Genomic DNA, 15,619 nt, shown 5'->3' on the forward strand with positions numbered 1-15,619 from the left:
TCTATCGGACTGTTTGCGCCATGGATACTCAATCGAGAAACAGCACAGCTGGTCATGGCATTATTTAAACCAAACCAAGAGTCTGTGGGACCACTTCTATTGGGCTGTTTGCACCATGGGCCCTCAATCGAGAAGCATAACATAACAGGTCATGGCACTACTGATGCATGGCCCAACATCCCTGGTGGTACCTCCCAGAATCTCGCTGACTCATTTCTAGTGCGTCTTGCAGTGGTCCACAGTGCTGAAGGACTATTCAGGCTTTTGACAGGTGGTCACATTAATGTGACTGGACATTGTATTTTGCGAAACCAGCAAGCAAATCTCTGTGTACTGCAGCAACTTTTAAATCACAATAGACTATCCACTCATGATTACATATTGGCATCCATTAGTAAGACAACTCGTTCATATGTTTCCTTCTCATCCCCTGAATGAGCCAAAGCTACTGGTGGAAGTTTATCACCATTGTGTAAAAACACCTTTTTTAATCAACTTTTAGACACATTAGTAAACATTCGTAAATATTCAATATTATGCTGAATACCCAAATCTTGATCAGACTACTTACATCTGTGTAAACAATCAATTTTTGTTTTCAAAGTAAAAAAAAAAAAAAAAATAAAAAAAAAAGAGGCATATAAGAGTAGGACTCACACATTGAGGGTTCCGTACAAACTGAATTTTTTTATATATTGAGTGGGAAGATATCAATCTCGGGGACTCCAAGACTTTCAAGTATGTTGTAATTTCAAGTTTGAAGTCAGATAACAAATAACAAAAGAAATATTTTTCATGTGATACGATTAAAAATTAACAATTTTATAATCTTTCTTTTACTTGTGCAGTGAAACTTCTCTTCTTGCCAAATTTCATGATTCTACATCAAGAGGAAGTACCCTATAGATTTTGATGAGGGAGTTTGTGAGCATCAAAATTTGTAACATAAATGGCCATGTCTTTTGACTGCATTGACTTAGAATCTTCTCTTTTTTTATGTCGCCAAGGGACCACATACCTTAATGTGCGACATAAATTTCAACTTGATATGTGCACTCCTTTGTGATAAAAAGGATTTTGAACAGTGGGACAGACAGACAGACAAACGGATATATGGGAAACAAAGTGATCCTATAAGGGTGCCATTTTTTATCATATGGAACCCTAGAAATATGAGGAATTTAAATAACAAAATTCTCATTGTGACTGACGTTTTGTGTTTCTAACATTGGTTTTCATCAAACCTACAATACTGTGTTAGGGCTGTTGTAGATCTTATCCAGCTCACAATTATACCGATGCCAGTGATATCAACTTTTTCCTGAATGCAGGTCTTCCAGATGACTTCCTGTTCAAAAACAGTCGTTTTTCTTGACATCGAAGTTTTGCAACCATATAGACCTACAGGTAGTATCAGTGTTTTGTACAGCTGGAGCTTGAAATTCCTTATAGAATGTGTGGGTAAAGAATAGTGACAGAAAAAAATTCAGATCAAATTAAGGGAAAGTTGTACGAGAGGAATTGTATGCAACTAAACGGCAGTAAAGTAGTTACATTTTTCTCATGTGTTTTACATGTAATGTAGCTTCTCATACTCATGATCATTTGGAGGAAATACTGAGGTTGGCTTCCTCTTCTCTCTGTGATGTAATAGTGTGTCAAGTAGGTGGCTTCATCATGTCAGTAATGTACGGATGAAAGTGAAAGAAAGGAAGGATGTTACCTGATGTCAACATATAATCTATTTCTTTCTGTTAGCATGAAGGGGATTTCAGAGCTCAATATCTCAATTTTACAAATATATTAATAACAGTGACTCATGTCCTCACTTCAATTTGCAATTTAACCTAAGACATAACCACTAATGATAGTAATGAAAATTGCTCTGTCACCAGGATCCAATCTGGCTGCCCTATGGATCAGACCCCACCTTATAAGTGTATATTAGCACCCTTAGCCTTGGAAGTATTTAGTTATTCAACTGTGCCTTGCAATTAAAATGCAAACTCAGTAAAGTGGGCAATGAGAACCACCTTGAATGAAAGAATAGACATTACAGATGGGGAAATGCTAAATTAATTGAGTAGGTGAGGCAAGAATGGTAGGTTTGTAATAAAACAAAAGCAATTAATAAATTAAATATAGTTAATGGAGAGAAAAGAAAAAAACATACACGTTAAAACAAAAAAAAAAATTGCAAGTACGTAGGTGTCTGCAGGAGGCAGTGGGGGAAGGGGAGGGAGGAGAAAAGGAGGCCCTTCCTCTCTCCCCCTGCCCCCACCCCTTCCTCTCCCCCCCCCCCCCCCCCCCCCCCCCGCCCCCCACCCCACTTAGAATCTCAAGTACCACAGGTCGTACCTATGTGCCTCCCTCCATTCTGCCTCTGCCCGGTTAAGTTTCTGCTGACACTCATGCACAAGTACAATATGAACAGTAAATATTGGCACTTTCAATGAGGGATACTGGTGGTAGCAGACACACCTGAGAGCAGCCCAGTAGACCTCATGCAGTCAGAAAAATAGGACTTGGAGCCCAGGACTCCCGCCTCCCCAGTCGTCTTGTGCAGTGATAGTAAATATTAAGATATCTACATATTACTATAATATATTAAAGCTATTTGGAGGATGTGGTTAATTCTTCAGTTGATTTTGTTAGTTGCCAGTAGCTTCTGCACAGGACCCACACCTCCTGCAGTCATAAAGACGGAACCCATGCCTCCCAAAACAGTTATGGGTCTGCCTGGAGCACAGGACTCGTGCCTCCCGCAGTCGACCCAGTCTTCGTCTTATAAAAAGGTTGCTTTACACACACACCTCTAGTTGAGACTGTAAAATTTTTTTGTATTTGTTGTATGTAACAACAAGGAATGGCCCTCATTATCGTGCATCTTGAGATCAAAAGATAATGAACCTCTTAAGGTTAAATGTGAATTAGTGGTGTTTGTACTAGTTCATTTAGCATTATCCATGGAGGAACTGTCTCACACCCAAAAGTGTGTGTGTGTGTGTGTGTAGTATTTTTGAATATATTTACAAATTTATTGATATGAATATAATAGAGGGAAACATTCAACATGGGAAAAATATATCTTAAAAACAAAGATGATGTAACTTACCAAACGAAAGTGTTGGTATGTTGATAGAGACACTAACAAACACACGCACACACACACACACACACACACACACACACACACACACACACACACAAAATTCAAGCTTTTGCAACCCACGGTTGCTTCATCAGGAAAGAGGGAAGGAGAGGGAAAGACGAAAGGATGTGGGTTTTAAGGGAGAGGGTAAGGAGTCATTCCAATCCCGGGAGCGGAAAAGACTTACCTTGGGGGGAAAAAGGGACAGGTATACACTCTCTCACACACACATATCCATCCGCACATATACAGACAAGCAGACTTATGTAAAGGCTTTACATATGTCTGCTTGTGTCTGTATATGTGCGGATGGATGTGTGCGTGCGTGCGTGCGTGCGTGTGTGCGCGTGTGTGTGTGTGTGTGTGTGTGTGTGTGTGTGTGTGCGCGCGCGCGTGTCTACCTGTCCCTTTTTCCCCCTAAGGTAAGTCTTTCCGCTCCTGGGATTGGAATGACTCCTTACCCTCTCCCTTAAAACCCAAATCCTTTTGTCTTTCCCTCTCCTTCCCTCTTTCCTGATGAAACAACCGTGGGTTGCGAAAGCTTGAATTTTGTGTGTGTGTTTGTGTTTGTTAGTGTCTCTATCAACATACCAACGCTTTCGTTTGGTAAGTTACATCACCTTTGTTTTTAGATATATTTACAAATTTATTGTAATACTAATCTAGTATGTATGCTGCACGTCTTTAAAACTGGCAATATTTTTCATTTTAGTTAGCGTTTCTAGATTTTATTTTTTAGGAAACTAATTTCAGATATTGTGTTCTTGTAATTTTTCCAGTTTTGAAGTTCTTCACTTGCTACATCATGAAGGAGTTTATTTAATTCATTTATTTTGAGGAATTGATTGTGGTTTTGAGTTGAATTTGCTCCAATACCTCAGGAAATCTGTGTACAGGATGATTCAAAAATAGTTTACAAATTGACGGGGCACATCTGGCATACAATAAAGATCAGTAATCACATGGGAACTAGGGTTGCAAAGACCATTCGGGGCTACTAAGTGGCATTGCAGTTATTTAGTCACATGCTACAAATGGGATGCCCGCTACAGGAGATGCTCAAAGCTTCGCCCAGATGCATCCAGGCAGGTTTGACATCTGTGCTGCATTGAATGGTGCCCCCTCTAAAGATACCTGATGTATCTTGAAGACATCCTGCTGCCACAACAATCCTTCAGTGATGTAACAGGTGTTTCATAAACAAGGCCCGTCACATACACCCACAGAAAAACTTTGGTTGAAAATGGATCAAGTGATCATGGTGGCGTGTGACTGGTGCACTGCGACCAATCCAGCGGCCGGCAAAGGTTGCCTGCAAATGTGCCCTCACTTGCCTGCTGAGAAGCACTGGGACTCCATTGCACTGAAATTGAATGTGACGTTGAATAGGCACCGGAACATCATTCAGCACGTACAACAGAACCCCTCACAGAAATATGAGAGATGTACGGCCTAATTAAACAGTCTCCAATCATGCCAGCCTGCATGTTACGAGTCGGTTTGCATTGTGAGGCACATGTACATGTAGCATATGATTTCACATCCGCCCACATATGCAGGTTGTGAAAATTCATCATACTATCAAGTGAGAATACCACCTCATCTGTAAAGAGGTCACTTGATGTGAAGCTTCACTCTGCCGCAGATTCTTGCAGAAACTGCCACACAAATTACATGTACTTGTTGTTGTTCCCCAGTTTCGAAGCCTGGGCGCATTGGAAATGAAATGAATACAGTCCATCATATACAATGTGCCAGGCAGAGGTTTGGGGGATATCTGTGGTGCAGGATACTTCATGTACTTGTTGACAGCATACGCTGCACCCTTTCAAGAATACTTCCGTCACAGCTGTCCATTGCACATGGAACGAGCCAGTTTCTCGTAGTTCGTGATGCATGGTGGTGAATAATGTGTGGCATGGCACCCCTTTATTGGGACATTTTGCGTGATATAATTACTTGTCTTCTCTTCCATTGTAGCTGGCCATGCCATAAATCAAATGCCTCTCAGTCATTTCATGGTATGTGTAGCTAGCCATGTTACTCCCAACGCTTCCACAGTGTGAATGGCGACAGTCTCTGTATGCTCCAACCACGTTTTTATTGCAATGCCTTCTCGTGACCGTAGCGCCCCCTTGTGTCATTTGTGACCCCCTGTGGCCACATGATTACTGATACTTACTGTAGGCCCGATGTGCCATGTCAAATTTGTAAACATATTTTCGGATCACTCTGTGTATCTGTGCTACAGGATTAAAACTGACTATTGTGCTTGTTGTGGAAACTTTCACGAGGATTGGTGGTTCTCTGGATATAGCGACTTGGTTCAGCTGACATGGTTGAAGGAATAATTTCATCTACATAAGTATACACTAAGCACTCAAAAACAACTGTAATTTTTCAGATACAGGGATTTTTGATGTTAAGTCCTCAACAAAACAGTTAACAATCATATCAGGATCCAGCACTGTTAAGCGAAATGTGTAAGACGGAAACTTCACAATTTCATTTGTACTAGTAGTCAGGTAAAAGTCCAAATGTTTGTACCTTTCACCAACAGCTTTGTGTTAGATGAAATTTATGTCCCTGGATTCTTACATCAGTCCACACTTCATAATTCCAGCTTTCATATTATTTTCTTCAAAGTCTGGAAATATTGTTGATGGGGATATTTCAGGCCCAGATCAGCATATTTATCAACAACTGGTGAAAGGCCATTCCAGTAACATGAAATTTCCTTATTGTTCAACAAATAAAAGACCATTGGAATTGTAATGTCTGTTAATAAACCAATGGACTGTAAATACTTGACAAAAAAAAAGAAGTTTTGCAGTATTTGAAAGTTCCATTGACATAAATTGTGTCACAATAAGTATTTTGAGGTTTTTCACCTTCAAATAATAGTGTGATGTTTTTGACAGCATCATTATGTTAAAAAATGTCACACGTCCATTGTGCTACAGGGACATTATGAAATGATCTGCTGTAGACCGAAACAAGATGTCAGGCAACCATAGTGAAGGGACAGGAAGGCCTCAGGTTTTCTGCCTGAGCTGGTAACTAGATTTGTTCTGGAGGCAATGGTCCTGCTACTTACTAAGCCTATCTGGTTAGGGGAGAAATGGGTCCTGCACCCCTCGATACAGTGGCTGTTGCAGTGGGTGGGGAGGTGTGGGGGAACAAGCTCCTTCTAATTACAGTATAAGCAGTAAATTGGAATCAACATCGCATTCAGAATGCCCACTGCAATGCTATTTTGCTGAGGAATGCCATATTGTTTCCTAGCTAAGGATGGCAAGAGGTTGACCAATCGGTAAGTTTCTGGCTTTCACCAGTTTCCACACTCCAACAGACGTAAAAATTATATTGCACACAGGAGAAGTGCCCTGTCATTGTGTCGAGGGGCACAAAAAGAGGAAAGTGCCATATGTGCATGAGCAAACACGGGCAGCGCCGTCACAGCAGTAACTTCATTACATGATCCTTCTCATTTTTAGTATGCATGGCTTGCAATATTGCGTGTTGCAAGTGTTGTGATATATGCTAATATTTTTTCTTTGATGTTTTGACAGCGCAAATTTAATTGATCATATAATAAAAAAGGATACTTGGTGAGGCAGTCCATAGAGATGAAAGATGTTTAATTGCACAAATTATGAATCACTGATGAGGAAGCTACAAAACAGTATCTGGTTGTTCGTGTAATGAAAGCAACTGGCAGGGTTGCAGAGTTCGTGACACTTCACAGAAAATAGTCCAACGGATAAGAAACGAAGTTCTTGGCTGTAACAAAGCAAACAGCTCTTGTCAACTTGCGGAAAGGAATGGAATCACTCAGAAGAGCATAATGTACGTGTTGATAGTTTCTATCATCATAAAACAAAGGACATTACTGAGGTATTTTTGGGGGGGGGGGGGGGGGCAGAAGATAGTTTTTACATGTGCCAAACTCTTACCTGTTCTTAAAGGGAGAATCAATTTTTAATGAAAAGGCACAGCATCAAGACACAACTCAAAGGAAGTGGGTTTTAAATAGAAGAAATGTGTGTAGGAAAGAAAAAATTAATAATAAGGTCAATATTATTAAATGGAGGACACACTGTTTGCGGAAGATAAGGTAATTGAGGGGTGATGGTGGGCCGATATTTTGTGTGTGAACTTGGGCTGATACAGAGTTAACATTCAGAAAAGTCAGCAAGGTACTGATATTGGAGTCACAAGCCATGTAAATGCATCAGGGAGAAGGTATCAAACTGAGTAATTGTACATCTTGGGGGATATTCAAATGTTGTTGAAAGGTGCAAATTACTATACAAAGTGGGAACAGATACTGGTGATTACCAACGTCTGTAAACTCTAGTAATTTAAGAAGTGGGTCGAGAAGAAAGTCGTTCGTAGTTTAACAGTTTAAAGAAACTGCAAAGAGAGTCTGTATTGGTTGTGGACAACACTACCCTTCATGGGAAACAGATCCACAAAACATTGTTGAAAAAGCCACAAAAAAGATAAATACTTAAACTGAGAAGACATGGGGTGAGACAATGCGAAAGTGTGTGCTGTTTACAGAAATAGAACAAATGAGCCCCAAGGAGAGACTTACTACGTTGATAAACTGGCTATCTGCGGCCATTCTGTTGTCAGACTACTGCCATATATGTTTGAACTTAATGCCCTCAAGCTAGCTTCACTTTAAGTGAAGTCATGTAAAACCACACAATACAGATTGTGACATGTTACTGAAAAGATTGCAGGTCTTGAAATTATGATATTCAAAGTATGGCAGCAAAAGGTCGGCCACGTTTCTGTCATGAAATAGTGAAGTTAAAGATTACCAGTAAAGCTCCGATTCTTTGAAGAATTGAGCTCCCATATATAAAACAGCTTCAGATGTCTGTTTAGAAATGAGTTAATGTGTTAAATATTTGCCTTTAAGCATATAAGCAAGAAAAAGTTAAGAAAAGATTTAAATTATGCTTGAAGTTTGTTGGAAGTCACCAAGTGTTCTCATTCACAAAGACTGGAAGAGTAAAGTCTGGGTATTAGCATGTCACCAATTGCACACCTGCCCAAGCAAGCGCGTGCACGCCCACACACACACACACACACACACACACACACACACACATACAGTTTGCAACTGTAATACTTGTCTTATTGTGTTAAACTTTCAACATAAGATTATAACCGTAAATGAGTAGATTATGACAGCATTTTAAATGTGTTAATTAGGTTAATGATTACATGAAATATTGAAAATCAGATTTCTGTTACCCTTGGAAGCCACAAGACAATGGTGGCTGGCACAGTGCCCTAGGTTCTGGGATAGTCGTTTAGTCATATAGATTATTGGCAAAGAGATGGAACCATGGAATAAATCATAGACAATTTAATATATAATGTAGGACAAGGTGACACTAAGAAAACTAACATTATTGAATTTAGAAGCTGCAGTGTGATCGAAGATATTTGACTTCCTCAGTGTATTCACCCCTCTGCAAGAAAGCTAAGTGAATCTGTGTTTGTAGTTTAGGTTATAGCATCAGTGCCGGCTAACATTTGTATAAAAAAGGTATAAAATTTTAACAAATTTAGATTAGAAATAAACACTTTATAGAGGTAACTAATTAATCTGTTCATCTTTTCCCTTCTCAACTTCTAGTTACACAGATTTATTGATACATGTAGTTACTATTGTGTGCTCTCTAGTGAATAGTTGTTAAAAGTTAGAGCCCTACTTGATACAAGATATTGGCAGAAAAACCTTTGTTAAACACTGTTCTGTTTCTCTCAGTTTATCTAGTATTGTTATAGTCCTGTGCTGTCCATTTCCACGACTGCAGCTAAGGGGCGTGCAGCACAAAAATTTAAAATAAGAAATGTCAGTGTTTAATACCGTCGTGTGGGGTCTCTTGCAATCATCAAAGATGTAGACATAATTGATGTTTATGTGTTCATTAAGCTGAACTTTTCAGTGGACAGCTCGTATGAACTAAGTGAGCATTCCTTCTCAGTCCTCCCTCGTGTCCAAGTCTCAGCAGCATCTGATCAAATGCATAGCATCTCAGTTGGCAAAATTTCTGACTTTTGAAAGAATATTTAACAGAATTTTTGCAGTTTGAAATGAATTCTGTTTCACTGAAAATTAATTTACCCATTACATGTGCTGTAAAAATTGCATATTACCAACAACATTGGCAGCATGCGAATTGTAGGCACATGTTTGGCAATAATGCCGGTCACTGTTGTACACCAGTGTTTGCAGCAATACATATCTGTGCCAGAAGTGTTTTGACGAGCCGCACCCTGGCTGCAAAGTGGACAAAAGCAGTCTAGTGGAAGTGAGTGTGACTTCCTTGCATTTGCATTTCAGAAATAAAGAAATTATCAAAAGTAAGAGAATGTATACTTTTTTTAAGTAAGCAAACTGTTTCTATGCTTCACCTTGTGAGCTAATGAATGATATGTGGTTTTTCCAGAATGCTGGAATACAAATTTCAATACACCGCTTAAAAGCAATTCACTCGAGAACTGGTAAGGCCAATACTAATCGGCTACTTGTGATTTACATAGAAGTGTGATGTACCTCTTTAAAGTGTACTTCTTATCAGTGGGTCTGTCTTGCAAAACTTTGGTTGAAGGACTCAAAATATGCATTAAAGTAGTTTAAAATGACGGGCAGATGGCTATGTTGAATATTTGATTATTGTTCACGAGCACAGTTACGGAATTATGAATTTCATGCATGTAACACTTCTTTGACCAGAGTTATGGTACTTGAAAATTAACGTATACGAAGACTGTAATAACAAAAGATGGTTGCCCAGTTATTGCCCATTAAAGGACGATTCACACTGGACGTCATCGGAACAGAAAGGCAGGTGACCTCACCATCCCATTTATGGCAAATGTGACAGAAATGGAAGCTCTAGATGGCAAAGCATTAATAAAATATATTGTTCTTGGCACCAGTCAGGAGGGACATGAACCATTAATATTAGTGTAATTTCCAGGCTGCTGTTGGCACAGCGAAAAGAGTACAGAACGGTAAACTGGAGGCTGTGAGGTCAGGTCCTAATGCAGAAACTCCTTTTCTTATTTTATTTTATTTTATGTTTTCAATTTTTATGTTACATACACAGCAAATAAACTGAAATATGAACAAACTAGCTCACTTGTATACAGCCTAATATGCTATAAACCTTTCGGGAAAATTATACCAACAGTCTACATATGCCTATAAGAAAGTAATGACTCTTACGGACTGGGGATTCAAAAAATGGTGAGTGAGGATCCGACAAAATATAAGAATATCATCATTATTTTGTCAAAATGTGCTGAACTTAAAAGACAGCATTATGTAAAACATTTGCGACTAATTTGGTAACAACCTATGTGCAAGAGAACAAATTTCTTCTGTTAATTGACTTGTAGGGAGAACAAGCAAATCCATATCATATGACAGTATTTTTAAGCTGAAGAGGAATTGCCATCTTGCAGTATTAAAGTGATTCCCTCAGATGCAATTCACAACCCTGTGATGTCGGTTTTTAGTGTCGGATAAAGAATTTGGTCAAAAACTTAAAAACTTGAAAACTGCTCTTATCTCCTCAAGAGAGAAAAAAAAATCATATCCATAGAATTCTACATCAAAATATATTTCAATGTAGATTCTCAGACAAGACGTTAAATGTACAACACGCACCTGCTGCAAACACAAGTAACATAAGAAGCACCTCACCTTGTGCATGCACAAAGCCTACTCTCCTCTCCACGTCTCTTCTCAAACAGCTAAAAATTTTTGACAATGTAGAAAATAAATATCACTGCTACTCATTTCACTTGCAGCAATCTGAACTGTCAGTTTAAGCTCTCACGTTCATGCCTAATCACACCCACAAATATAGCAACATATTCAGAAATGGGCAGCAAAATATTTTTGATAAGTAAGGAATTACAAGAATGTGATTGCCGTTCATTTCGCCTGCGCCAGTGTAAGCTGTACTCTTAGAAACCACAGCCTATTTGTAGTGAGCAAGGAATTATAAATGCCATTGCTGCTATTAAAGAAGCTAAAAACCCGCCTCGATTGTGAAAAAAGCACCTAGTGTTAAGTGTTAACCTTCCCAGTGGAACATTGTTAACACTTTAACACTAGGTGCTTTTTTCGCAATCGAGGCGGGTTTTTAGTTTTTTAATATATTAACCAACAATTGCTGACGTGCTGTGATGTTGAGGTTCCATTGCTACTAGTTTTACTCTCAGTAATTTAAGTTGTACTCTCTGGTTCCTTCCTAACTACACTCTCGGAAATTGTGCCAGCAATGTGTGTGTGTGTGTGTGTGTGTGTGTGTGTGTGTGTGTGTGTAAACTAATAAATGTGCCTAATTTTATATACAAAGTTCCCGGTCTGGGGGTTAGAATAGGCCCGAGGTATTCCCGCCTGTCATAAGAGACGACTAAAAGGAGTCTCTCACTTTTCGGTCCTGTGAGTTCAGGTCCCATTCTATGGTTTGACCTGTCACTTTCAAAATTCTACAGAAGTGCAGGCCATATGGGGAAGGACACCTTACATGGTGCACGAGTGCCCTCAGATTCGATCTCCTGAATCTCTTGTCATGGCTTTGCATCTCCAACTGCGATTCAACTATTTGGGCAAGGAAACTTTCCAGAGAACGTCATTTTCTTTCGTTGCCTCCTGTCCTCTTTTGCCCCCTTGACAATACTGGATTTCTCTGCCCCAATATCCAGCGCGTTTTGTTGTGGTGGGGTTGTCATGTACCTATTTGGTGGTAGCCCCCTGACAACACAGGGATCACACTACTGATGCCGAGCTGCAAACTGCCCACATATGCCGAGGTGTAGATGCCTGTCTTACTGGGGCATCAGGACTCCTGGCAACGGCCATCATGCCAGTTGGCCTTTGCTGTCGCTGGGTGGTGCCCGTGGGGAGAGCCCCTGATCGGAGTAGGTAGCATCAGGGTGGATAATCCACAATGAAGTGGGCTAAGTCATCTCTTGCTGGTGACCATACGGCACAGGGTCCAGGTGATTATTTCCCATCGTGACCTCCTTTTGGAGGCTGACAATGAGCTCCATGCCAATTTAGAACAGTGGGGTGTTCATTTCATCCGGCACATTTCCAGGGACCCAAAGACAACAGGGTTGCTACCGGTGCCTTCATCTTGGTCTTCGAGGGTGATTCATTGCCTGAAAAGGTCAAGGTAATGGTTTACCGCTGTGACGTTAACCCATACTTCCCTCCCCCTATGCGGTGCTTTAAGTGCTGGAAGTTTGGGCACATCTTCCCGCTGCACTTCCAGCACCACATGTCGAGACTGTGGACGTCCACTGCAGCCAGATACTCCATGTGCGCCATGTCCCACTTGCATCAACTGTGGGGAGCACCTGCTCACCAGACTGCCCAGTACTCCAAAAGGAATGGAAAATCGTGGAGTACAAGATCCTGGACCAGTTGACTTACATAGAGGCTAAACGTAATTTCAAAAGATTACACCGCATTCGGTTGACGTTGACATCTGCTGCAGCTACATCACCATTGCCGTCCCAAGTGCCAGTGGTTAGTGGTTCCTCACTGTGTGACACGAACAGCGGGCCCTCCGGGCCATCACAATACATCCGCCCCTTGATGGTAGGGGCCAAATCTTCCCCCGTTGCTCCTAAAGCACCTAGTTCAGGAGCAAGCCCTCCCTTCCCCCCCCCCCCCTCCCCCCCTCCAAACGCAGAGGACATCGGTCCCCTCCCTCCTGCTGAAGAAGCAACAGCCTCCTCCAGCTCCTCTCATGCAGAAGTGGTCCCTTGGGGCCCTCTCTCCCTAGGTCTCCACTGACGTCACGGCGGACACTCGCCAGTGGCTCAAAGAGCCAAAAGCTGCTGGACGAAGAGCTTCACGGCCTTCCTCCATGCTTGAAGCTCCTTCAGAGAAATCTTCCCAGCAAGCCCCTAAAGAGAAGCGAGAGAGCAAGCAAACTAAGAATAAGTATGCTAAGAAACAGGACCCTCTGGTGGCGCCAATACCACCACTCCCTATCAGTTCTGCATCTGAGGATGCAGTGGAGATCTTAGTGTCCCCTGCGGACCTGGATCTCACTGATGCCTCATCCACCGTAGAAATGGCTACAAATACTCAGAGGCAGCAGGTGACCCTGAGCCATAACCTGCCTCCTTGTGTCCTTCATGCCTTCCCGGCCTCACGATAACGTCATCCTCCAGTAGAATTGTGACTGTTTTTTCAACCACCTGGCTGAACTACGGCAACTGTTAAGCTTTACACCTGCTTTCTGCATTGCCCTCCAGGAAACCTGGCAATGTGGACCCCTGCCCTCCGTGGCTGTAAGGGATATTACAGTAGTCTGCTCCTTCAAAGAAAAATTATAGTTGAGGAGAGACAGACAAAATGAGTACTAGCTCAAAAACATGAAACTCAAATATAGATGAAAAGGAAACACTGTTATTTAGGAGTAGTCGAACATCTTAACCAATACACATGACAAAGTAAAAAAGAAAAGTATTTCCATACTGTTATCAGATACAATAACTATTTTGAGTGACCCGTATGTTTCAGTTCAAAATAAACTTCAAATTATTTAGAACTTAAATGTATTTTGTTTTGTCTGTTTCAGAGTGTTATAGAAAAGGTGACATACAGAGTAAGCAAGGAAAATCCGAACTGGACTGTAGCAGAAAGATCAGCTTGGATAGATTCTCAAGTGTTTGGATTTGGGCGTGCTATACAAGCATTTGGCGTAGAAAGATTTCGCAAAAATTGTCAGAAAATGGTTTCAGGCTTCAATTATGTACTTTCTTCGTTGTTTCCTGTTACATCAATCCCATTAAGAGAGGAAACAATGAACCAGGGCTTAGGATCAACCAAGAAAGATGCCCTCAAGGATGCAGCTAAGAAGGCTACCGATCTGGCAAAATCAAAAGCTGGGACAATTTATGCTTCCTGCCATGCAAACCAAACATAGTTCACCTTTATAAGAGAAAGGTTTATGTTGCTGATGTGCACAGGGAAGTTGTTTCCTTTACTGACAGCGTCAGCTGACACAGCTTATAAGCCGAAGAAGTTATCTTTGTAGCCTAGTTAATTAAAATTGTAGAAAAATGTTACCAGAGTAATTATATCACAGTGAAAGGTGAAATATACTTGCTACTTGTTTCAGAGTAATTGCATTTGAATGAAACTTTCTGTATTATTGTGTTTGCTGGCATTTCATAGCCACTTTGGAATGGTGGATGTTATTGCTTCAGTGCATTTATTATACACTATTGGTGTAAATATGGCTACTTCTTGATTCAAAAAGAAGCGTAGGTATAAATATCAAGACTTATATTTGTAGAATATTTCTAATAACTTTCCAAGACTTTGCAGGCACAAATGCTTACTATATTTTGCATTTCATACTGTCGGATTAAATGTTCATTCCTGCAGATTTGTTACATAACACAGCATGTAAATTGTATTCTGTCATGTTATAAGCATGTCTTCATCCAACACATTATTAACTTAAAGAGACTGCACACAGGCTGACATACATTCTATTTGTATAGTGTTGATCTTTTAAATAAATTTTATAGTTAGGAGCAAGGAAATTTTGACTATACTTTATTGTTGTCAGGACTGTATTTCTTGCTTGACTTTCTGCAGAGGATCAAATTAAAACTTTACAAATATATATTTTATTTCATGTAAGCAAATAAGAATATTAACCAAAGGGATGGAGTAAATGAAGATGTGAAGAAGAAGAAGAAGAAGAATGGGACACAAGTCTGAAAAACGGTACCAGTTGGTTACCATGCTTCATCATATAGTATATGACAAGATTTTGTTTCTGTTTTGTTAGTCTGTCACGTCAAATTTGGCCCACTACATAAATTATGCAGTTTTGATCTCTTACTTTTAAAATTTTGAAGGAGGCTCGCTATTCTTTGATCTGCAATGTTCTTAAACACTGACTTACTAAGATCTCATACTTTCTCATGATTGATTTGAACTGGTGCTTTATAGTAATAATATTTGATATTGTTTTATTTGTTATGAAAATAACAAATTAACTGGGAATTGAATTTTTTATACTTTGTAACCAGTGCTAATGGTATATGTCAACTGTAAATCTGGTGGACAATGTAGAAACAATGAAATAAAACATTTTTCATTATGATTGCCCAAATTATGGTAGTTTAATAGAAAGCTACTGTCTGCATGTGAGCAGCTGAATGTACTGCAGAAGCACTTCCTTTTAAATTATCTCCACACTGACATCATTTTAAACGGAAGAAAAACTTTAAAAATTGTGGGAAGTTCATCCAATAAATGAATAATGCTGTGTAGCACATTTTATAGTTTTTAGGAAATTGCAGAATAATAATCTAATAGCAGATATGTATTGTTTGTGCATGTATACTATTGAAGATACTTTGTTGTGCTTTTTAAAATCGCACTAAGCA

General features: G+C 40.0%; 1 protein-coding gene across 1 annotated transcript in view; it reads left to right on the top strand.

Annotated features, from left to right (window-relative positions):
* Window positions 1-15,342, top strand: part of LOC124612345 (protein preli-like) — a 29,735-nt gene extending 14,393 nt beyond the window's left edge. The window contains exon 3 of the mRNA XM_047140502.1: window positions 13,792-15,342. Within this exon, the coding sequence (XP_046996458.1) occupies window positions 13,792-14,139 (348 nt within the window). The 3' untranslated portion in view covers window positions 14,140-15,342. The remainder of the gene's footprint in view (window positions 1-13,791) is intronic.
* The last annotated feature ends 277 nt before the right edge of the window (window positions 15,343-15,619 follow it).

Source organism: Schistocerca americana, chromosome 1, assembly GCF_021461395.2.
Source record: "Schistocerca americana isolate TAMUIC-IGC-003095 chromosome 1, iqSchAmer2.1, whole genome shotgun sequence".
NCBI classification, from domain to species: Eukaryota; Metazoa; Arthropoda; class Insecta; order Orthoptera; family Acrididae; genus Schistocerca; species Schistocerca americana.